Below are 25,290 nucleotides of genomic sequence, written 5' to 3'. Positions count from 1 at the left end.
GAGTTGTTGTTTTTTCCAGTCATAAATTAAACAAAAATCACTTTCTACTAGATCTTGCAGTCTAGCTGTATACAAAAATGGCCGACCAGCTATCTAGTAGCCAGTTTCGATGTTTTGAATTATTCCAACATACAATTAAACGATTATTTACATTTTCTGGGTTAATATAATATGCTTTAGCTACCCTCGAACTACAGTAGACATCTCGCCCTCCGGTAAATATTGAACCGGGCGCGGTAAATATTGTACTTCTCTCGCTCTCCGGGAGTGGTAAATAGTGTACTTCTCTCGCTCTCCGGGCGCGGTAAATATTGTACTTCTCTCGCTCTCCAGGAGTGGTAAATAGTGTACTTCTCTCGCTCTCCGGGCGCGGTAAATATTGTACTTCTCTCGCTCTCCGGGAGTGGTAAATAGTGTACTTCTCTCGTTCTCCGGGCGTGGTAAATATTGTACTTCTCAGGTAGCCAAAGCATCGTATTGACAGAAGAAAATTGTACAGCACATTCCTTTAGTTTTTTCGCTAATATTAACTATACCCGTGCATGTTTACCTCGTCAATGGAAACAATTCCTTGACAGAAAAGAATGAGAAGGACGGAGACCAGAAATGTGCATTGAATGACATGATTTGATTTGAACATATTTTATTGCATATATAATATACAACAGGTTTGAACACAAGTTCTTACAACTTACGAGGTTGTCACCTAAAAATAATTGATAACAATTGTCATAAAACATATGTATAGACAAAATAAATACATGTACATTTAGCATTGAATGACATGGAATCATAGCTGAGGAATGAACATTGGGTACCTGCTGTGGTAATCTGTAACACCTGTTTGAAACACGATTTTCTACATGCCTTTATGTAAACATTCGTTGGATAATACATCTTTAGAAAATATACATAATGCATTTCATAATAATGTTCGTTATGTTTTTGATTCAATGAGTTGAAGGATGTAATTCTCGTAATTTGTTTGCATGAAGAAAATATTTATGAATGACCCCTATTTAGACGATTTTCAGGAGATCGCCAGTGATTGGGCAAGAAGTTTCAAGAGGAATTGTTTTACCTTAATTCTATTTGCTGTAGAACCGGAAACAATCCAGATACTGTTATCTAGCCCATTCCAAACACGCTCGTTGTAGTCAAAGACAAGTTTGTATTTGGATAAACGCGATGAAACTGTGTAGACATTGAATGCATGAACATGTATCTTAAACAGAAATAGACCAAAATTACTGATAATTCTAACTTTTCCAACAGATGATACTGTCAGATTTAATAGGTATTCATTGTTGTCAATTCAAGAGCGCCAAAAACAATGTGTTAACTCATGTGTTATTATAAAGTGATGACAACAGACCGTGCTAACTCGTGTGTTACTATAAAGCGCTAACAACAGGCCCTGCTAACTCACGTGTTACTATAAAGCGCTAACAACAGACCGTGCTAACTCACGTGTTACTATAAAGCGCTAACAAAAGACCGTGCTAACTCGTGTGTTACTATAAAGCGCTAACAACAGGCCCTGCTAACTCACGTGTTACTATAAAGCGCTAACAACAGACCGTGCTAACTCGTGTGTTACTATAAAGCGCTATTAACAGACCGTGCTAACTCGTATGTTACTATAAAGCGCTAACAACAGACCGTGCTAACTCGTATGTTACTATAAAGCGCTAACAACAGACCGTGCTAACTCGTGTGTTACTATAAAGCGCTAACAACAGACTGTGCTAACTCGTGTGTTACTATAAAGCGCTAAGAACAGGCCCTGCTAACTCGTGTGTTACCATACCTGCAATTTAGTTTTACAATAACTCCAATAATATAAAGAGTGAGTTCGAGACCGCCGTTATTCGTAAAAGTACAAATTCCTGCCGATTCCGAACACTGAGAACGCATCACGAAAACGGGTTCGAGGTGCAAGAATTCACACCACCTCTGTAAGTAAGAGCAATATAGGAATGAGAGTACCAAACCCCCGCACGCGTAATCCGGACGCAGTTTACCCAAGATTGAGCGGAGGTATAAATGTCTAGCCCTAGGTGTTGCGTGATTGGCTAATATCAAGAGTGAAATTATTTGGAATTGAAAGAAATATTATAGAGGTTCAAATCAATTGTCAGGATGAAAAATTATCGCACAAAATCGAGAAATGACTGAGGAAATTACCATGGTAGGGGTGTGTTTGAAATGAAGGGTGTAATTTACTGCAGATTGCTATGTGTTGTACCAAAAAAAAAAAAAAAAGTACAAATATGGCCTATAAAACGGGACCCTATATAATTTTTGTCGTTTTTTATCAACACTTGGAATGAACTTTGAAATGTTCGCGGTCATTTGTTTAAAATTAATATAGTTAATTAGTGAGAGGGCCAAAGGTTAGCATTGAAGTCTATGGGAAATGAATTGGTACTCTTTTCCCAAGAACACGTTTGTACGCGCATGTTCTCGTATGGATCACGAGAACAACGGGAACGGTTGTTTTGAACGCACTCGAAGACTCACGAGATTGCTGTCAATTGAATACCGAGTTCCAACCCTATCACACTGAATGACGGGATGGAGAGAGGGTGTGAAATCCTGAAATTTTAATTGGGCATACGCAAATCTAGAAACACTAACTGACAATTTTGTTGAACGGGCGAAATAAAGTACCTGCATATTGGGTATCTTTGGTTATCTCTGGAAGTCTGATCAACGATGTATCGGCAAGAAGATAATAACCGCTAATGACCGACTCACAAACGTGTATACTATTAGCATTTCTGATAAAAGTCATTAAATTTTGTTTTAGTTGCCGCTTTAATAAAAGTCATTCGTGGTTTTGGTTACCCTATATAAGTATTTCTTATTTGAAGACAAACAGTAGGAGATAACATTGACACATTTATGCTGTTTTAATTGCCCGTCGATATAAGCCCTGACGGACGTTATCAAGAAGACTTCACGTGCGCGTATGCAGTCGTACAATTGATGTGATATCACGGTCGAATTTCCTCGGTGCTATCTCGGATTGTAACTAATCACATTACACGTGGTAAATGTCGTCACATCGCAAACAGCAGCCATTTCTAATTTCTTTGACTACGAAAACTCCGAGTATACCTTTAAGTATCTCGGCTATCATGTTAAGATGGCGTCCTATCAGCGTTCAGATTTGCGAAATACGAATGAGGTTTGCTAATAAATTTAATAGGGGTCATGAAACTGATTTTTTTCTCTCTTTACAGTTGTTTCATTTGATATGGGGGTGTATTTCTGTCAGAATTAATGGCTATGTAAAATGTAGCGAATTCCCAGTACAACGGAACACGTTGTGTGTGGCAATATAAAATTTTATATGTCATTGACTTAATATCAAACTTGTCGTCAAATCACAAAGGTAAGGATGTCCGCTATATACCAATATTCAAAACTCCTTGGTAACGACTGATGGTGACCTTGGCATGATCCAAGATTAAGGACAAATGCCTTTGTTTAATTGATATTTCACAAACATGAACTAGATGTATCAAGTGAAATATTTTGTGTTTAACAACAAGATTTTCAGTCTTATTCCAGAGAAACATCAATATTTGTCACAAAATGTGAGACAAGAAAATGTCGGATTATGTCAATTTGAATGTCTGTGCCAGTCCATTTCTTTCAAGTGGGAAACACAAACTATTGGATACTAAAACAATTTGATCCTTTAGAGAGTCAACTTAATTTATAACGTTAAGAATCGCTCTTCTTCTGTGATATATCAACAAAGCCTGTCAACCCATAAAAAGACAAGTATCCATTAGAGACCAGCAGCAGACTGACACGGGTCAGGGGGTCACTTCCCGCCAAAGCAGGCATAAAGGGAGATAACCGGGACTCATAGCTGAGGAGAGGGGTCAATAGGAATATGGAGGGCAACATTTGACGAGTCGGGAGAAGACTACGATTTAATTCTATATTTAAAAAAATGGTTTCAAAGAAGTGAGATGTCTTGACATTTTTGATTAACTTTCGAAGATACATGTAATTATTAGCTGAAAACCAGATGTCACTTCGGCATGGTGACATTTTACTGCATTGTCTCCATTCTTCTCAGACTTAATTCTTAGGTTCTGAGGCGCAGAAAATCAATTCGATTTCCATCATTTTAAGTAAAGTCCGTCAAAACCAGCTGTTGAAGAAAAAGTTGTATACTATCTTTAGCCAGACTGTTACTTTCCGGAGGAGTAGCAATATTTCTAAGACGGAACTTCATTAAAAGGTTTATGATAGAGAAGAATATACATTTGTGAAAGAAGTAGGTGTGATATCAGGCAGACCTGATCCCGAATTTCAAACTTTTCGAACACTCTTAGATTTCTTTGAAATTTGTTAATGTATATTTTCTCCTGACTGACTGAGTGATACATATTTTAGAATAGGACATCACAAAGTTAGTTTCTTTGCTCTCTCTCTCTCCCTCTCTCTCTTTCATTTCGTTCTTTCTTGAGTTACATCTTCTTCAAACAACGACAACTTTGCATGGTCTTCAAGTAATAAATGAATGCCCAAGAAATGGTTATTACAGTTCAATCTTCAGAAATCCAAAGTTGTATTGTTCATTTTAAAACTGTAGAACAAACAAAACAACTTCCAGATTATTTTTGGTGGCTGTTGGAATATGTCTTACAACACAAACATCTGGGTCTGATGCTATCTTCTGATTTAGGATGGTCTGATCATATTGACAATATCGTAAAGAAAGCATACAAAACACTGTTTATATAGAAAACTTAGATTCACTGTATCTACAGATGCACATGTCCTTTGTAAGATCACAATTTGCAGTTGAAGTATTGTCCGGATGCACAGTCAGACATTGGAAAACTAAAATGGTTCAGTTATATGCAGTGAGAAAAGTTACAGGTCTCTTGATAATAGCTTCCAGAAATTCACTATATTAGAAACAGGATGGAAGCATTAAGAAGTATCCGCTCCAAGCTCTCAACAATGTACAAAACTTGTAACAACCTTGTTCCATTCAATCTCAAAACTGCTATTTAAAATTATAACACTAAAAATTCCTCAAACATTTCTCTGCCCAAATGTAGATTAGAAATAGATTAGAAGTTTTTAACAAATCATTAATTCTAGATACTTTACATAGATGGAATTCACGCAGTATTCTCACAAGGGAGGCAACCTCCTTAGGTGGATTTAAGAAACGTCTTCAGAGTCATGTTTTTTAAGTTCCAAAATAATTTTCTTATGGAAAAAGACTTTTTAATATTATTCATACAAAACTGAGACACACCTGTATATAGAATTCTGACTCGCACATGTGTAATTTGCAGAACCAACGTGTTGGTGTGGACGTTTGGAAAGTGCACACCATTTGTTTTCTGTGTTACACTTTCTATGTAATGTATAATCTTATACCACTATTGTTTTACACAATAGATGTGCATGTGACCCTTTGGGGGTGACGAGTCTTTGTCTGTAGATCAAAATATCAAACTATTTAGTGCATTCCAAGTTTGTTTTATTTTTACAAGAGTGTGGAAGATTAAAAATAAAACGAAAGCAGCCGTTAGATTCCTGAAGCAAAACAACCTAAAAGAAGGCAATTGTCGGCTAGTTGAAAGAAAAATGGCGAGAATTGCAAAAAAGTTTGGTTTTTTGTATAAAAACCTGTATGGGGACTGATAGTTTACATTATTTATATTCAGATCCTTTGTTCCTTCCCATCGTCGGAAACCCACGGTTGATTACGCTTGAACGAAGCGTAATCAACCGTGGGTTTCCGACGATGGTTCCTTCCATGTATTTACATTTAAAATAGTGAATACGCATGCGCAGAGATCATTGCATGTCTCGTACCCCCGCCCCCACCTCATCATCATATTGCTGTCTCTCTGAATTATTTTGTTTATTGCGACATTTTTTGGTTCTTTATGCATGTTTGATAGCACTGCATGATTACTATAGGGCAGATGTCGCCCCTAATTTCTCTGATGACTTAATCCGATTTGAATTCCACATTCAGAGTTGTACACTCGAAGTGTACCATGTTTGATGTATTGTAGACTATTGTTGTTGGTTGTTTTGTTTGTTTGTTTTTTTTTGATAACCCCTTTGATATCTTGTATTGTGTTATCTGTTCTTTTGTATTTACTAATAAAATGACCTATCTAGTCCAAACTTGTTGGGTTTTTTTTTAATATTCTGTCAAACAGAGCACGGCTTATCAAGTATCTATAAATGCAGTTCAGAATTGCAGTTCTTGTAAATTATATACTTGTGATCGTTTGTAAGCTATTTTCAAAGACGTAGGATCTAAAGTTTTCATATAAAAATAGTTTTAAAATATGTAACAGAAACTGTCCCTATAAACTCTAAAAGTCCTTCCATCCTGTAACATTACTTTAATATCATGCAAATTTTATATTAAGTAATCAGTCATTTTCCAACACAATTCAACTCTAGTAGTCCACTCATACTTCTAAGGGCATCACTCTTGAAGACGACCGCTTTTAGTTTTCCTGAAAAGAGGATGCAAGTGATTTTTTTTTATCAACTTATGAACAATGTAACATTAAATTTCCATCCACAGTTTAAAAGTGAGACCAAGGTCCAACAATTTTGACTCGACAAACCGTTAAAAATTACCCCTGTTCAAAATTTCACGGGTGTGGGACTCATTTAATCATGATCCCAGTTCAAAATTCCACGGATTTTGAACTAGTTTAAATAATGAAAATGACCCCGGTTTAAAATTACACTGTCTTGAACTTTATTCAAAAATTGAAAAACGACACCTGGTTGAAATTTTACGTTACAGCTGTATCTAATGGAGAGAAAAAGATGAATAAAAGATTATCTCATTTTCATCTTCTAAAGAACCATTGGGCCAATTTCGATCAAACTTGGTGCAAATCATATCATCGTTCGGGTAAAGGAAATTCTGATTTGTTTAAATGAAGGAACAGGTTGCCTTCCAAGAGGAAGGAATAAAGTGTTACTATGATATTATAAATAGGACTGGATGTTCAACAATCTTCTCAAGATTAGTGAACCAGATAAGTCAGAACTGTCATGAAAGCAAATTGTGGAGCTTTAAGTTGGTTGAAATTAAGACCCCCGGGGTCAGGGCAGGACATGATGGAGGTATAAAGATTTACATAGTAAAGAGTAGGAAAATTCTTCTTCTCAGGAATCACACATGTACAGTTTGTCAGATTAACTAGCAAGCATCCTCAGGAATCACGTATGTACAGTTTGTCAGATTAACTAGCAATCATCCTCAGGAATCACGCATGTACAGTTTGTCAGATTAACTAGCAAGCATCCTCAGGAATCACGCATGTACAGTTTGTCAGATTAACTAGCAAGCATCCTCAGGAATCACGCATGTACAGTTTGTCAGATTAACTAGCAAGCATCCTCAGGAATCAGGCATGTACAGTTTGTCAGATTAACTAGCAAGCATCCTCAGGAATCACGCATGTACAGTTTGTCAGATTAACTAGCAAGCATCCTCAGGAATCACGCATGTACAGTTTGTCAGATTAACTAGCAAGCATCCTCAGGAATCACGCATGTACAGTTTGTCAGATTAACTAGCAAGCATCCTCAGGAATCACGCATGTACAGTTTGTCAGATTAACTAGCAAGCATCCTCAGTAGTGTAGAATCAAGTCTGTTTACTACGTGATCTCTCGAGACCACGTAAGAAATTTATAGTTACATCTGGTTTAAGAATTCATCATATACACAAGGTAGGTCGAATAAAAAGATCGTGTCTCTGAACGTTCTCTCCAAGGATAGGGTACATGTGAATTAATAACTCAAGACTGGAGTTCAGACAGGAAAACACAGTATTATGAAATCTTCTCTCAAGAGTCACCGGGGTAAAAATAATATGCAAGCATGCTACTGTAAATCAGAGTCAGTAAGGCGTTTAAAGTTTCACATATAAAGGCAAATACTCTGAACACCGTATTCACAAGAGTGAAAACGCAGACATTTTCATTTTAATTTTTTTTTTAAATTGACCCAGTCAGGTCCAGTCATAATATGGGTATAAAGTTTAACAATGATAATTCATAGAGTTCATTTAAATCTTCAGGTTAAATTAGACCATGTTTCTAAAAGACGGCCAAACTAATTCAGTGTACATATTTTATATTCCCCTATTTTTGCAAGCTATGACTAATTGTTTGTGATAATGATTATTCAATTGATACAAATATGCATTTTTTTCTTTGAATCAGTTGACATTGAATATATACAACTGTATTATGATAAAGTTTTATTTGTTTAACATGTGCCCTTGCATATTAATTGGATCCTTGCTCTGTGTATGTTTAACCTTACGTATTAATTTGACCACTCTTCAGTATATATTTCATATTTTGGTAAAGTATCTTATAAAGTCACTGATTCCGGTTTGTGACGAAAGTGATTCAGTAAAATCAAATTTCAGGCCAAAGATCAGGTGATGACAGTGAGGAAGTACTAGTGAGTAATTGGTTGTAAAAAGATCGCCGACACTTTGTGCGAGATTCAGAAGCTGCGATCCTGATAACAACTAGATAAAAGGCACAGATAAATACAAGTAAGGCAATTAAGTGATAGTCAAAATACCGAAAAATTAAATTACACCGTCAAGAATGGAACAGCAGGTGGTGGGACGAATTTGGTGTGTTCACAGATATAAAAAAGAAGTGTGGAATAAAAGTAAAAGTAGTTTTATTTGGTAAACAAACGAATGCTTGATTGAAAATGTAAAGTGTATTTCATTCTTTAAGTTAAAGGATATTTTGAAGAGTACTTTCAAGAAAATGTCCCATACTCAAGAAGGCTTGCGCCCCTAGAGTTGACAGATTGATAAACAAAATAGTCAACTTTTCGATAATCGCCACACGGATTCCATCAAATTTTCATTTCCATCTTTTATTGCAGATTATTCAAGGACAAGGTCCAGAGTATGTTAGAGTCTATGGCTGGATCAGTGACAAGTCAATCTGCCTTTTCTCTTAACGTCATTCTTTTCTGGCATTGTTATTCGCTAAAGGGGAGTACTTTTATTTAAGAAATATATATATATAGAACTCATTTCTTCATTGCAGACGTATTCTCACTACGCCGCAGAATCTCTCCAGGCTAATTTTCAATAAAACTGCAGGTCGTGCGACCACGGAACGAGATCGACCTACTGGTCTGACAAACAAAAATTAGCTGCCTCGCTTTCTTCATGAAATGTTCCTGATATGTTTAACAATGAAGGCCAGTGGGGTAGTGTTCTCCACGCTGGGGCCCGTTGTTGGTACAGAACACCAGACAAAAACACGGACCATCGATCGGAGATCAACGTATTTACTTATGACATCTTGGCCGGAAGAATTAAGCCTTTGTGTGGCGGTAATTAGAGCTTTGTTAATTTTGACGTTCTATTGGTCTACCGCAGGTTTCCAGTATAGATTTTTTTTAATACTTTATCTAAATTGGGAAGGAAGCTATATGAAATAATATAAATGAAAGTTTGAATTAGTTTGCTTAAGAGAGGGAAAATAAACTCAGTACATATGAAAAATTCAAAGTTACAATACACATTCTCCTTGACATTTTGAGTTGTAATGAGTTTAAAGTACTGAAATCCCTAACTGTTCAAAATAAAACGTTAATTTGTTTCGCTCCTACCAACACAACTATTTCAAAACGCTATTCAAAATTGTTATAAATCATTCTATTAAAACATTAACTTTAATATTTTATTCTTTATTTGAAAACATTTTTTAAACAGACATATACAAATTGATTTAAAATTTCAAAAATAGAAATGAATTGAAGATGTACGTCGATAAGAATAAATCATGTTTTAATGCTATTCTATATGAAGATGGAATCATTGTTCTCTATATAAATTTTAATCATTGTTCTCTATATAAACTTTTAATCATTTTTCTCTATATGAACTTTTAATTATTGTTCTCTTTATAAATTTTTAAGCATTGGTCTCTACATAACCGTCTAATCATTTTTTTTTTTCGATATCTTAACTTTTAAGCACTGATCTTCGAAATAACTGGTCGACCACTGACTACAATATTCTAGATTGACGTTGTATAGGACCAACCCCCACCTACCTTTACGTAATATTGTCAAACTGAGAACAATCCACCCCACGAGGTCATCAGCCATTTCTGAAAACGACAAACGTCTCCCAGTCAAAGCAATTCCATGTTCTATTAACAATTAATCCACCCTCAGATTGAGGTTTAATTCAGAGTTTATTTTCCAGCTTTGATAACATCCTGGATCACAACATTTTTTCATTCTGACAGTTAAAGAGAGAGAAAAAAGAACATGACGAGTTCTCGGATCGAGTGCCCCGCCTCCCGTACCACTGGCGAGTTTCTCACGGCGGTGGACCAATGAACGGGCACCTGCTGCCGATCTCTATTCCGGTTGAAACTGTCTCTGCAAATTCTGTGGGGATCCAAATATTTTTTACCACTTCATCTCATTAAAACGTCATTCAACGGTAGATAACGAAGGACATCTAAAACATGTATGCCTGTAAATATTTTATTTTTCTATTTGTATATGATACTATTCTTATGCTTTATCGATTGGATAATAGATATATTTTTATATAAATCAAATTATGTATAATTTGTGATTCGTTTTTATGATCTAAAAGTTGTGAGTTAAATCTTATTCAGATAATGATATCAGTAAATCTATATATTGATTTACGTATTACCCAGAAGTATTAAACAACAATTCACTGTCCGATACACATGTAACAATAGTCTTTCATATAGAATTTCGTATTTCAGATTACGCTAAAACGCCCAAAAGAACAAAAATATTGATAACAAAATTGGTCATAACAAATCACACATATCTTGCTTTATTTTTATCCGCAATAGTGCAAAAAACTCTTCGTAACTCTTGCGATAATCATAATATTTACATTCTTCATAATTTTGATACAAACATATCAATTACACGTTTTTCTATCAGTTAACACAAGAATCTCTGCCGATGGCCCCTGCTAGTTGTCATGATTCCTAGAGAGGTCTCGTCCTTCAGCAAACAGCACGCGAGAGTAGCCATATCGTCTGACATATCAGTGGCGGGAAAACATGCCACACAAACACCGCAACAAGGCCCCAGTGTTTCTTCAAATATTTGTATCTTTATGTTTGCCTAAATCGTCACTTGAGATACCTGAAAAGAAGCTTATGACTCCTTAGCGTTTGGATATAGTGACGGGAGATTTAAAGAGCGGATCGGCCGTGATGTGATTGACGTGGGTAGGGAGATCCCATGAAGAGGTGATGATTCAGACACGGAGTAGCAGAAGACGTTCCCATTTGACAAGGTACCACTTGTCAGACACCGCGAAGGACCATCAGGCCCGGTTCTCTGCCGGGAAAGTTACATATTGACATTGAAACAGAAAGCGCACGTATGATATCAATTCTTGTAGTCACTGTGCAATAGGTTATCATGCATTTCTTATGTAACAGCTGTGATGCTCGGCGTTAACTTTTTGATCGGATGTACAAATATATTTCAAGACAAGGGGTAATCGTGCATCTGTATGCCATCAACATTCACTCTTTTGAAAAACATCAAATAACCCCCATATGTCGAAATATGTTAGTTTTAAAACAAATGTTTCAATAGCAGCATGTCTTGTTTTTATTGATCTGTTGAAGAACACATAAAAATTCTAAAATCATAAAACGAATGTCAACTAGAAGTACACGAGGAGTATAAGTTAACATGGCGGACTTTGATGAGTTTTTAGTGAAGTTTTTATTGTTCTCAAATGTATCACAAGTTTTACAGGAGTTCTCTCACATCTTTTAGCAACACATGTCCCCATCTACAGGTCTCTTGACGCCGGGGTGATGCATCATCGCGACAGGCCGATTCGATTGATTTACTGGACTCAGACGCTATAGATCACGGTGTGTTAATGCCACTATTTGTAAATGTTTGGTCAATTAACGCCGTCTTAATCCAATCAGGAATTTATTTTCAGTGTTTGAATTAACATGATATGACCAATATCAGATTCCAAACTGTAGAAAATGACCATGCAAATTCAGGTTTCATTTGGTGTCTTAGAATCCTGATCAAACTGTTTGTATATGCACGGAGGATGTGTTATAAGCTTGACCAAGGTCCTATGTATTACTACAATCTAACGAAAGTTGTTCTTTATACAGTTTGCTCCGAAAAAGGTCATCGGTAGTGTTGGGGTTTATCACGTGACTCTCTCTCTCTCTCTCTCTCTCTCTCTCTCTCTCTATATATATATATATATATACACACACAAACCCAATATATATATAGTGTTTGGAAAGACCAATATGCCCGAGTTACACACCCCATCTATGCAAATACTGAATCCAATCCAAAATAAAGTGCCCAAAATGTAATCATTTGTTGCTGGTCACAAGGAATTTTAATAAACATCTACACTTCACGCGTGACCTAATTCTGTTGTTACGTAATACTGCTGATAGACAGACAAACAAACAAACCAAGTCCGAGGGAGGAGGTAAAAAAGATTTGTGTTATGTCTAACACCTTGTATGTTCCATCGCGGTTCATGACTTATATTTCCCAAAATAATTTCGGATAACGTTTTTATTTGATTGTTTGACCCCATTCCTGATCTGGTTTTCTCACTAGAGTCTCACTTTCACGTTAAAAACGTGACGTCCGTTGACACTGACGTTAAGGGGGTCCTCTCCACGAGACATACAAACGGGTCATTGTTCTGTCTTTTGCAGGAAAAAAAATGGTTGTGAACATAAGTTGAACAGAGTGCGTACATTACTCACGTTAAATGCCAGTAACCTTGGAAACAAAAAAGTTAGGAGGACACTTTTGCATGACGGTGAAAAGTTCTGGGGACTTATAATGGGACTACGGAGAACTGTAGCTACCGGCTGTGATTAAAACTGACAGGGGAGATAATCGGACGGGACAGGTGCCACTTGTTCACATTGACCAAATGATTACGGGCGCTACATCCGAGACCATCACAAGGTCCCAAGAGCCCGGATTGTAAATAAATGCATTAAGCATGCAATCATATGGTCGACTGTAATGAGGCATTGTGAGGCGAGACGTAGCTGGACATCCAGTGAAAGCAACATGGTTAAAAACCAAATCAGCGGAGATTTGTGCTATGACTAATGCAGATATTTACGACTAAAGAAACCGGGAACAAAAATCAAGTCATAATAATGAAATATATTAACAATGGATCATGCTCCAATTTTCCGGAGGGAAAAGTCAATAATGGCTGACATTGCTAATCACACAGGTGTTAGAACCGCTTGGATCAATGCTTGAAAAAAGGGAGTTGGGACATTTATGCAGAATTAATAATGATTAGTGTTGTTGCGAGATATTTGATCCACAACAGCAAATTACAAATTGTTTCCTATTGTAAAACATGCAAACTGCAATTACCCAAGGCATAGAATGTAACTGATATTCTAATTGAACAGAATAGTAGACGGCCTACGAATGCCTGCTTACTCCGACCTCCGAGATTATTGAACACTAAATTCTAAATATCTTCGACATTGTAAGTTGTACAAACAATCCACAACTTTTAAAATATTTAAAAAAGATACCAGTCCAATACAAACTATCTGACAAGAGAGAAATGGATGAAGTGGGGGGAGGGGGAGGGGTTCACCTATTTGACCAAAATGCAGTGAATCCGCTATCGGAGAAATTTCTGGATCTGCACATGTATGGGTATTCTTTTATATAAACTGCATCATCCTTAATAAGCTATCGATTATGATTGAAATATGTACCCATCCCACGATATTAACAACAGAAATTGTTGTGAATACTTCAGCACAAAAACTGAAAAAAATACTCGCTGAAACTTATACCAGCATATGTATTTCCGTATCATACTGAGAATAGTTCGACGAAATAATACACCACGAATATAGACGGCCTACTTCAATGAAATTAAACTGTTAGCAGCATTTTATCGTAGTGAGAAAATTTGTTTGACTGATGCAGTAAGAGTTGCTGTTTTGTTTCCGTCTTCCAATAGTTCGCGGATTCCTAGTTCATTGATTTCCCGGACTAAAGAAAATAAATAGTGTTTTCTGGACATTGATTATAAAATAAATCGTAAAAAGAGGTCGCATGCAATGAATCGCCTCGGTTTGAAATCTTATGTTGATCGTTATATATTTCCTTATGGATACCCGTCTAAAATAATGTTGCTCAACCTTTTCGCTTTAATAATGAATTCTGCCATTAATCATAAATGGAATGCAAACAATTGGCTTCTTTATGACAATGTTATAAATTATGGTTTGAATATTTGACAATAAAAGGGCCAAAACTTCACAATTTCGTGTGGAAATTTATATTTATAAAATGAAGTCCATGGCATGAGCGAAGATAGAGTGCCAACTATCAACGATCAAATGTTTCCAGGATAATTAAGTATCTTCCTGCTCTATCCGAGAGTTAGATTTCACAATGTCACAGATTTAACTAAAAACTTAATATCCCCCAGGATATCTAAACTTGTCTTGTTCCACGAAAACGCGCGTGAGATTACGCGGGAGGAATTATAATGACGTATTGAAACTGTCCTGTTGCAAGCCGCGATCAATTCGTCCTTACCGATCCTCGCTCTTTTTATGTACGCCCGGTAAAAGCTTTTTAAGAGTTCGTAATTAACTGTTCATTACATCTGTTTCTTGGAGTATTTTGCGAATTAAAATTATAGCCCGAATCCCTGTAGAAATTTTTGGGTTCCTTGCCAGTAACGAAGTAATCGTCGCGAAGAAAATGAGACGACGGTCTCCAAAGACGCCGCTTCTGTTTTGGCATTTATTTCGCGTGAAAGGTAAGAGACGAACCAAGCTAAGTAGGCGATATAAAAACTTCCGCTAAGACGATTAAAAGTTCAATGTGTTATACGAGTATATATATCGAAAATGAAATTTAGGAAACATCAAAACATATCTATGAGGCCTTTAAACGATAAATGGTGCGTAATTTTCAAACCACGTTCCTTTTGTAATATTAGTGATCTGGTATGATACCGCATTTGTAGCAGGAAACACGACAAAATACAAGTTTCGAGTGATAATTGTCATTTCTTATATGACAATAAATATATGAATATCTATATAACATAAAGATAAAGGGGAGATCACCACGCACTAGTTCTCCGAGATAACTCAATCTGAAACGGAGGTCCCGTGTTGCGGCGGGCGTTGATACGTTAAATACCACCACTACTACGGTCCTGAGCGCTAAGTATAGGTCTAAAGTACAATCAGCAGCCGCTGAAGTCTCTCAACATCAGTGAACAATTATCGAAGACATGTAAAACGAACACGCAAACATTGTCGTTTGAGCAGGGTCAAATTTATTGGGGAAAATTGGAAGTTCTTGTGCAGGCCTTCTTTGGCTCGGACCTATGGTCGGCACCTAGAAAACGAGATCCGGGGTTGCAGTAGATGTAGCATATAAAAGAACTCTCACTGCTGCTGAAATACTGTAAACGCCAAATGTTGAAACCCTTTATGGCAAAGGTGATGTCTCCTTATGAGTAATGTATTCTCACAAAACGTTCAACACCACACAACCAATCTCTTCCTCAAGGTTAGCAAATACTATTTACAGTGATGTATCAATTTCTATCAGTAATTACATTTTTCTCTACATCACATGTCCTGCCCTGACCCAGGCCACAAACAAAGATTTCATGATAGGTCTTAAGGTTTTCTTGCTCACAATAATTATGCAACGAGTTTGTCCAGGAGTACCTTCACTGGATGAGCAATCTAGCCTCACCCAAGCCCAAAGAACCTCTGACCGAGGGTCGTGGAGTCCTAATTTTAGTAGCGTGATCATTCTTTCTGTGCACACCCTGTGTGTTTACTAGATTTTCGGGAACAATGAAGATATTCTTTGAACAAGATTTTTAGGTCACCTGAGTTAACTTCATTGGTTGTCGTCCGTCGTCGTGCGTTAACAATTGAACATTTCTAACTTCTTGATAACTACTATTCCAATTCTTTTCAAATTTGGTATGAAACATCATTGGGACAAGATGGACATAAATTGTGAATTTAAGGAATCCAGCACCCCTGGGGCCAAGGGGCGAGACAAAACTGCCAAAAATTGACCAATTTTCAAAAATCTTCAGTACAACCGCACATGTGCAAGAGAAACTAAATGTATATAGTGATGTAAAGCAGGAAGGCCTCTACCAGATGGTAAATTTCATGATCCCCGGGGTAGGAGTTCTGACCTCAGGGCGAGGACAAACTTATTAGTGCTATCAATACTAAACTGAAGTTAAATGGATATTCAGAAAGAGCAGGTAGTCCTTTACCAAAATTGTAATTGACGACAACAGGGATAGGGGTTTTGGTATTAGGGTGAGGTCAAAATGGTCAGTTATTAAATGTGTGAACAATAGACATTTCTATTTTATTTTTGATAACTGCCATTCCAATTCTTTTCAAATTTGGAATGAAGCATCTTTGGGATAAGGAATACATAAATTGTAAATTTCATGACTCCTGCACCCCGGGACCTCAGGGCGGGGCAAAAACTGCCAAAAATTGATCAATCTTTAAAAATATTTTTCTTTACACCTGCGTATCTTAAAGAAAAACCTAAATTCAAAGTGATATAGAGCAAGAAGGCGTCTGCCAAAATTATAACTTTCAGAATCCCCAGAGTAGAGGTATTGATTCCAGGGTGGGGCCAATTTGGTATATATGGTGCATATGTGCAAAACATATAAATGACATCTTCTTTAATGCCATTTATACTAAACTGAAACTAAATGGATATTTCGGAGTAGGTTGTCCTTTACCAAACTTGTAAATTTCATGATCCTAGGGGGTAAGGATTTGGTTTCAGGATTTGAAGGACTTCTTTGAGTTTTCTGATACGGTGTAAAATCTAAATGCATGTTTAAGAATAACAGAAAAGGATGTATTTTAAAAATGGGGAATTTCGGAACCCAAGGATTTTGACTCTAGGATGGGTCCAAATTAGTCATATCGTTTAATGTTAATGCATATGTAAAACTTATACGGTACCAATATCATATCATATAAAACCTTTCACCAGTGTATGCACTTCTGAGGAAATTGAAGTTTTTTAAAAGAATGCATCTTTTTTCTACTTTTGCTGAATATTAGCATTTAGCTTACATTCAAAACAGGGATTTTTTTCTTCTAGATTTCATAGCCCTTGGGACTAGTGATACTTTTAACTAGTACTCAGGTGACCGATAAGGCCTGTGGGCCTCTTGTTAAATACAGTTTTACTACATTGCTATTAAACCCATTCAATCTAAACGAAAGACTTTTGAGCTCATTTTCGTAGCGGAATTTTCCCCCCAGGAAACTTTCGGAATCGCAAATAAACGCGTATTTTTCACGATATAGCACAAAATATTGTATATGAATGAATGATTATTTATTAAAGTATTCAAGGCCACTGGCCCAAAGTACAATACATTTTAAGTCACATGTATTTACGTAGTCAGGTTCAAGCATAAACCCAAATATAACATCTTTATCCTTGTAATTTTTGTTGTTGGTATTATACAAGTAATGTACGTATTTTAATCTTCTTGGGACTTCATAAAAATGTCTCCTCTTTTAAAAGCAAGAAAAACATACTTTGTCAAAGCATTTAGGCCTAAGATATTTGTTCCTCCATATTGAAATAAGCTTTCAGTATTTCCCAAAAAGAAGAGATATTTTGATATTCAACAGCTTTTTCTAAGATCATTATACAAATCACAATATTCGATTAAATGGACTTCATTTTCAATACAAAGAATATCTTATGTTTTTAGACATTTCTTGGAATATTTATATACCTATAAGATATGGCATATATAGTTATGTAAAACAGGAACCAGTGATTAGTACAGTGAATGAAGGCTGATGTTATACAAAGAACGATACACACACGCTAGCTAACACCCCTACATTGTACGCACGCGTATTGCTAAATAGAGTTAATTACTAGTAATACCAATGTTGCTTAGTTAACAACAGCTTTGAATATAGGGGTATAAAATTTCCTCCATTGAAATCAAGCCTTAAAAATATTGGATTAGGAATCACTAAATCTCCGAATTTATGTTATGTTATTGAGTAAACATGGCTTAATCTACATTTTCTTTTTATTCATTTGATGACCTAAAAAACGTCAGAGTGTCTCTAGAAACCTAAGTTATTTTCTTCCGATAGTAGATGAATGGTTATGCCCCTTGGCTGTCATCTTTGGATAAAACCAATCTGAAGAATTCTCACAGTAACCTTTGTAACGTATTGTTTTATAACTTTGTCATTTGATAAGCTATTGGTTATGGTTTTAACATATTTTATTGTCTAGAAAGACAATGCCTATGTGACAATTAATTACAAATTATGCTCGAAAATTTAAGTACGATGGAATCAAAGGTCAATAAGATGATCTTCTTGCATAAAACTATACAAAATCATAAAGTACACTTGGACAAGTCTATCGTTATTTTTCTTCATTCATTTCATGCTACTATTCTTAATTTTGATATTTTATCGATGAATTAGGATTTATGCCAACGTTTTGTGTTTATATGCAAAAATTTATGCTCTGTAATATGTTTCGGTTATAACGCGAAGTTTTTTCAGCAACGAAAATGAGCTTAATGGGCTTTCGTAAATATATAAGACTCAAGGGGCCATGGATTTCTACAAGTTTTTAAAGACAACCAAACTGATCTATATATACCGATATCTTATTGTTCAGTTTGTCAGCTAGATAAATGAGTAGAGACGTTAGAAATGTTCAGAAGTTTACGACGGCTAGCTTATAAGTCAAAAAGGAGGCACGTGAGGCATAGGAATGAGACATATAAATGGAATATAATTATAAATGAGGCATATAAATGGGATATGAAAAAGTGAAGATAACGGACATTGATCAATCTCATAATTCTCATAAAGAATACAATTTTAAGAGTAGGACAAACATGGGGTCTTTGGAATAAGGTGTCAAGGGGAAGTAAGCATCCTCTGTTGACCGGTCACACCCGCCGTGAGCCCTGTATCTTGATCAGGTAAACGGAGTAATATATAAATGAGGCATATAAATGGGTTATATGAGAAAGTAATATAAAAGGATGTATAAAAAGGCATATGAAAGAAGCTTATGAATGGTATATGATGAATGAAGTGAATGAATAAGACATTCAAATGTACGAAAGCCCAGAAGGCTCATTCGAGATTCGAAATTCAAAATACGAGATTCGGTCACCCCCCCCCCCCCCCTTCCCGCTTTCTACGGGTCTGTCTGCATGATGAGCATACATCAAAACATTAATAGTTTCGTTGTTTGGTAAACAAATTAGAAGAATAAGCTTTCTGTCATATGCATGTACACTCTAACCTTTAACCTATTGTGACCTACATTTTAACTGGTTAATTTGGATTTTAAATATCGAATCTCGTATTTTGAATTTCGAATGAGCTTTCTGGGCTTTCGTACAAATGGGATGTATAAATGGAATATATAAATGCGATATATAAATGAAGCGTATGAATGGAGTATATAAGCGAGGTATGAAAATAGGATATATAAGCGAGGTATATAAATGGAATAGATAAACGAGGTATATAAATGGGATAAATAAACGAGGTATATAAATAGGTATATAAAATGGGATATATAAACGAGGTATATAAATGGGATAGATAAACGAGGTATATAAATGGGATATATAAACGAGGTATATAAATGGGATATATAAACGAGGTATATAAATGGGATATATAAAAATATATGTAAATGGGATATATAAATGAGGTAAATATGATGGAGGTCCGCTCCTCAGACATCAATCCCAAATCGACCAGTCTTCTCAATTTAGAATTTTTATTGAAATTTTGTTATCATGATCTCTGTTCTCATTACTATAGAATCCCAACCGCTCAAAACATTCAATGCGTAACACAACATGCTATTTGGTGGCTATATACACAGAAATCTCGGAATCTGCACAATGTTCTCCTTCAGAGTGGTCTCAATTTGTGTTTTCTCCTTTCATCACCTTACCTAAAAAAAAAAAAAAGTCGTCTAAATTGAAATCATGCTTTTAAAAGATTACAGACTCGTTATATTTTCTGTAATTTTGTGATTTGTAAATAATGAATAGAATTAAACTTAGCAAAACATTCCAAAAATTGCCTCACCGAGGAGTGATCAAGCCTTGAACTCAAACAATCTATGTAAGTTATACAGCGATAATGGCATTCACAGATGACTTATCTATATTCTCATAACAAACGTCAAAAAAATTAATTCCTCGATACCTATCTCAATGATTTACGCGCAAAATCTATAAAAAGCATGTATCATGTAAAAAAAAAAAAAAAAAAAAAAGTTAGCTCCTCAGCATTTAAGCACAACCGCGCAGGACGCTATAATTGTGTAGGTACTGGTTCAATGCCTATTTTATTTGTCCAGTTGATTTTTTTTATGTTAATTCTGAAAAGTTTGTAGAGGACGAAATTTTTCGGCGGATGGATTGTCTAATCAAAATGCTAAACATTTGTACGGTTTTACCGTCTCTATTTCATCTAATATACTGTCCAATATCTATACCCGTAGACGTGTATTTCATTTTTAGACGGTAACTAGTCTTATGCTTCCACTCCTGTGGACATTCCTGTATATGCACGGGGACCATAGCGGCGGAAATTTGCAGACAGAAAATAAAGGAATTTGAGTTGTTTTTATTTTCAAAATTGAATGTCTATGATTGTAAACAGTTCTTGAAGCCACTAACATTTTGTGCTATATACGCGAAGATAATCCCCAATTACTGATATGTTATATTCCTCGATTCATAAATATTCATAAGATAACGGCGTAACAAGAATACCGCGCATGCACTGGATTTGAGAGTTCCTCATTGACAATATCATTGTAGTCTTTGGTGATTAGGTCTTCCAACAGTCTGTTGAAATTCCCATGGACACGAATTGTTTTAGTTGACCAATTCTTATTCTCTTATGAAGCATAACTCCCATAATCAATACAAAATAGATAGTTGGGCAAACACGGACCCCTGGACACACGAGAGGTGGAATCGGGTGCCTAGGAGGAGTAAGCATCCCCTGTCGACTGGTCACACCCGCCGTGAGCCCTATATCCCGATCAGGTAAACGGAGTTATCCGTAGTCAAATCAGTGTGCCAAGAACTATGATTCTCCTATTGAACTATGATTATCCATCGTCAACTTCCAATATTTATGTAGCAATATTCCATTATCTCCTGCATATGATGTTTATATCTCTCAACTGATTCGATACGCAAGCGATTGTTCTGCGTATAAACAGGTTTTAAATCGAGGCAGGCATATGTCGAATCGATATATCCCTGTGAACTCGAAACAAATGACACCACCACAGAGTCGTCCACTTCTGCTCCATACTTAGTTATTTTATTGAAAATAGATAATAACGGCAAACTAACAACTTAACTTTATGATAACCGGGATAATTTTTAGCTTCTCCATCGTCAACTTCCAATATTTATTAACAATATTCCGTTATCACCTGCATATGGTGTTTATATCTCTCAACTGATTCGATACGCAAGAGATTGTTCTGCGTATAAACAGGTTTTAAATCGAGGCAGGCGTATGTCGAATCGATATATCCCTGTGAACTCGAAACAAATGACACCACCACAGAGTCGTCCACTTCTGCTCCATACTTAGTTATTTTATTGAAAATAGATAATAACGGCAAACTAACAACTTAACTTTATGATAACCGGGATAATTTTTAGCTTCTCCGTCGTCAACTTCCAATATTTATGTAACAATATTCCGTTATCACCTGCATATGGTGTTTATATCTCTCAACTGATTCGATACGCAAGAGATTGTTCTGCGTATGACCAATTTTTAAATCGAGGCAGGTGACTGACAAACAAGTTGATGGTGCATGGGTTTCAATACTCTCGTTTAAAGTCAGCATTTTGCAAATTCTATGGTCGTTATAACAATGTAGTTTGCCAATACAACCTATCATTGGGTCAAATGCTGTTGGATGCGTTTCATACCGATTGTTAGTCCGTTCTTGACACACTGGTTTTGACTACGAATAACTCCGTTTACCTGATCAAAATATAGGGCTCAGGGCGTGTGTGACTGGTCGACAGGGGATACTTACTCCTCCTAGGCACCTGATCCCACCTCTGGTATATCCAGAGGTCGGTGTTTGCTCAACTCTCTATTTTGTACACAGGCACTCGACGTTTTAAATATCTATAAAAAAAAAATTGTCTTCCTCTAAACATAATATTGACAAGGTATACCACGCCGCCATCTTGGTTTTCGTTTTTACCAGCTGCATCGCTTGAAAATTTCGGCGAAAAGTTCGATATTTTCGTATCGTACATTTTCTCGGAAAATACAATGAAAATATTGATTATAAACAATAAACATCTATTTTTCATGGGTAATTTTAAATTGTTTGAATGAGGTAATTTCATGTTCCATCTTCATTTTGTTAATTTTCAAAATCTTTGTGATTGGTGGAGTAATTGATATCGGTTTTAATTGTCTTTGGTCTCAGTACGATAGCTATGATTTGTATGTTGTTTGTTTATTTAATTGAGAGTATCAATACCGATGTTTCAAAAATTCCGACTTACCAAGCGCCTCGGCTCAAGTCTATGTGGCATATTTCATAACAATTATTCCTTCCCTCGTGAATTTTGGCGTATTTAAATTTGATATTGTTCACATTACGCAAAGCGACGAGTTTCCTTCAGCTAAAGATAAAAAACCGTTATTATGTAAGGTGCGAGGCTAGTTGAAATCAAAGGGGAATCAATCTGTCAACGATGATAACAGCGATAATTTCTTCGCGCTAGCATCAAATTACAGGTGGTTGTCAAATGTGAGTCTCTTTCATTTTCATAAAGATCCCAAAGATTCACTTCTTTTGATTTCAACAGGAGTGGAATTCTTTTCATTTATAACAGCTGGTACACATGGATTTCTTATATATAGATTTGACATTTATATACAGGTAAAATGTCATTTAGAGTGTTTCTGAGTTGTAATTTTACCAGAAAATGTCTTTAAGATAGTTCAGAGTCAAATTCTGGTTCACTTTATGCATCGTTTATATTTGTGTTGTTTTACGCCTAATGTGAAGTGGTTCCTAACTTGTTTCCAAATAAAGAGATTTTATCGATGCTAATAAAGTTCACCCTGTAACTATTCTTTCTGCATTTTAATATTTTGAAATTTTTCTAATTTTGCAGATTTGTGTTGATTTTACATCCTCTCTGATCGAGTCAACTCTAGATATCTTTTTGATCCAACATTCTATTAGTTTGGGAATTGGTGATTGAGAATTCTAAGACAGTAGACTTCAGAAAATTATTTAATAACGCAAGATATGAAAATAGTTTAAACACGTGTTTAAGAACTTGATTAATTATTTTAAGATTGCATAACTGTATATTACTGGAGATCAGAATAACAAAGGATTTAAAATGAGTGAAAATAAGATAAAAATATAAGAAGTTAGGAACATACACGACTAAAATAAAATATACTTTGAGTCGAAATATCTTGAGAACTTGAACGTTCCATTACATTTAAGATTTTCTACTTTTTAGCAGTTCTGAGGTTTGTATGATTAGAGACTATAGCAATGAAAATTATTGAAGAAATTATAACAATTTGAGAAATATGTGAACATATCATCATTAAATATGAGAACTACATGTATCTACAAATCTGTGAAGATGAGAAACATTTTAAAGATTAGAATAAATAGGAATTATTTGAACATATGCGGACTTTAGAGAATTTGATTAAGCTTTATTGAGATTACATGACTGCAATGTTTGGTGACTGAGAAGTTGACATTACATGGATATCTGAGAACAACGACTAACACACTCTCGCTGAGTCAAGACATCTTCTGAAATCTTGAGCATATCATTAATGATTTTTCAAGGTATGTTATGTTATGATTGAGAACTGTAATACTACAGCAATTAGAATGTATGATAATTTTTGTTTTACCGTCCTTAGATTTGTGTATACTTGATATATCAAATCCAACGTCCTTTTTAAAAAGAATACTACCCCCCCCCCCTACTGAATACAGAATCTGAAAAGCAAAGAAAAGATTTCCCATGCCACCTAGCATTGTACTTAAATTCGTTTTCTTTAATATAATGAGTTTCCTGTAAGAAAATTATATCGTCTTCAGTCATTTAACCATGTATAGATCTTTTGTCTTTTTTCAGTATTTAATCCTCGGCAGTTTATTGATTTGACTTTTAAAAGTTCCATGTTAGTTCATGTAATTATTTTAGAAGACAACGCACTTAGTCTTAAGTCACTTTACCGTTCCCCTCCTTGAACGCGTTGCTGATTGGCTGCTTCGCATGCCTCTCGCTAACTCGGAGTATAATCGACCCAACTCGTTGTTTCCCGGCCAATGTTCAATGGACGTATTGAGCTCGAATGTTCCAATTTTCTTGAGTCCCGAACCCCACGAGTTGAGCAAATACAGACCCCTGGATATACCAGATGTGGGATCGGGTGCCCAAGACGAGCAAACATCCCCTGTCGACCGACCGGTCATATCCGGCGCGACCCCTTTATCTTGATCAGGTAATCGGAGTGCTCCGTAGTCAAAAACAGCAAGTAAAGAACGGCCTAACAATTGGTATGAAATACGTCAGGCAGCATTTGACCCATTTACAGGAGTCTGGGATTATACAAAATATCACTGTGTGGAAACGGTCTAAAACAGAGCAATACGATACTTCCTCGGTGTGCATCGTTTCAAACCGATCCTAGTAGTCCAACGAGAAATTGATGATCAACATCGTTCTGTCAATATCAACTGAACATGATGCGCCTTTGGAACCATATCTATTGATGATGGACGAGGAACGAATTACTTAAAAAGTATTCCACTGGGATCGTACCCAGCTAAGTCAGTCAAACTGGACCGCCCACATTAAAGCCATATTGGACTCATTAGATATGGCTAAACATTACATAACTTTAAGAACATGTGATCTTCAAGCCACCGACGCCAAATTGCCTCAGCAATTCTCAGTTCATTGGCTCCAAAATATGCGCATACCCAGAACTTACTCTCTCTTTAAAACTCAATACAGTGTCGAAAAATTTGTGGAATTAGACCTCCTAAAAACGTGAG

General features: G+C 36.0%; 1 protein-coding gene across 1 annotated transcript in view; it reads right to left on the bottom strand.

Annotated features, from left to right (window-relative positions):
• Positions 1-10,347, bottom strand: part of LOC125649617 (protein CEPU-1-like) — a 55,868-nt gene extending 45,521 nt beyond the window's left edge. Inside the window, exon 1 of the mRNA XM_056166179.1 lies at positions 10,131-10,347. Within this exon, the coding sequence (XP_056022154.1) occupies positions 10,131-10,185 (55 nt within the window). The 5' untranslated portion in view covers positions 10,186-10,347. The remainder of the gene's footprint in view (positions 1-10,130) is intronic.
• Between the last annotated feature and the right edge of the window lie 14,943 nt (positions 10,348-25,290).

This window comes from Ostrea edulis, chromosome 5 (assembly GCF_947568905.1).
Source record: "Ostrea edulis chromosome 5, xbOstEdul1.1, whole genome shotgun sequence".
NCBI classification, from domain to species: Eukaryota; Metazoa; Mollusca; class Bivalvia; order Ostreida; family Ostreidae; genus Ostrea; species Ostrea edulis.
The sequence above is the reverse complement of the archived record's forward strand: the minus strand, read 5'-3'. Positions and strand labels throughout refer to the sequence as shown.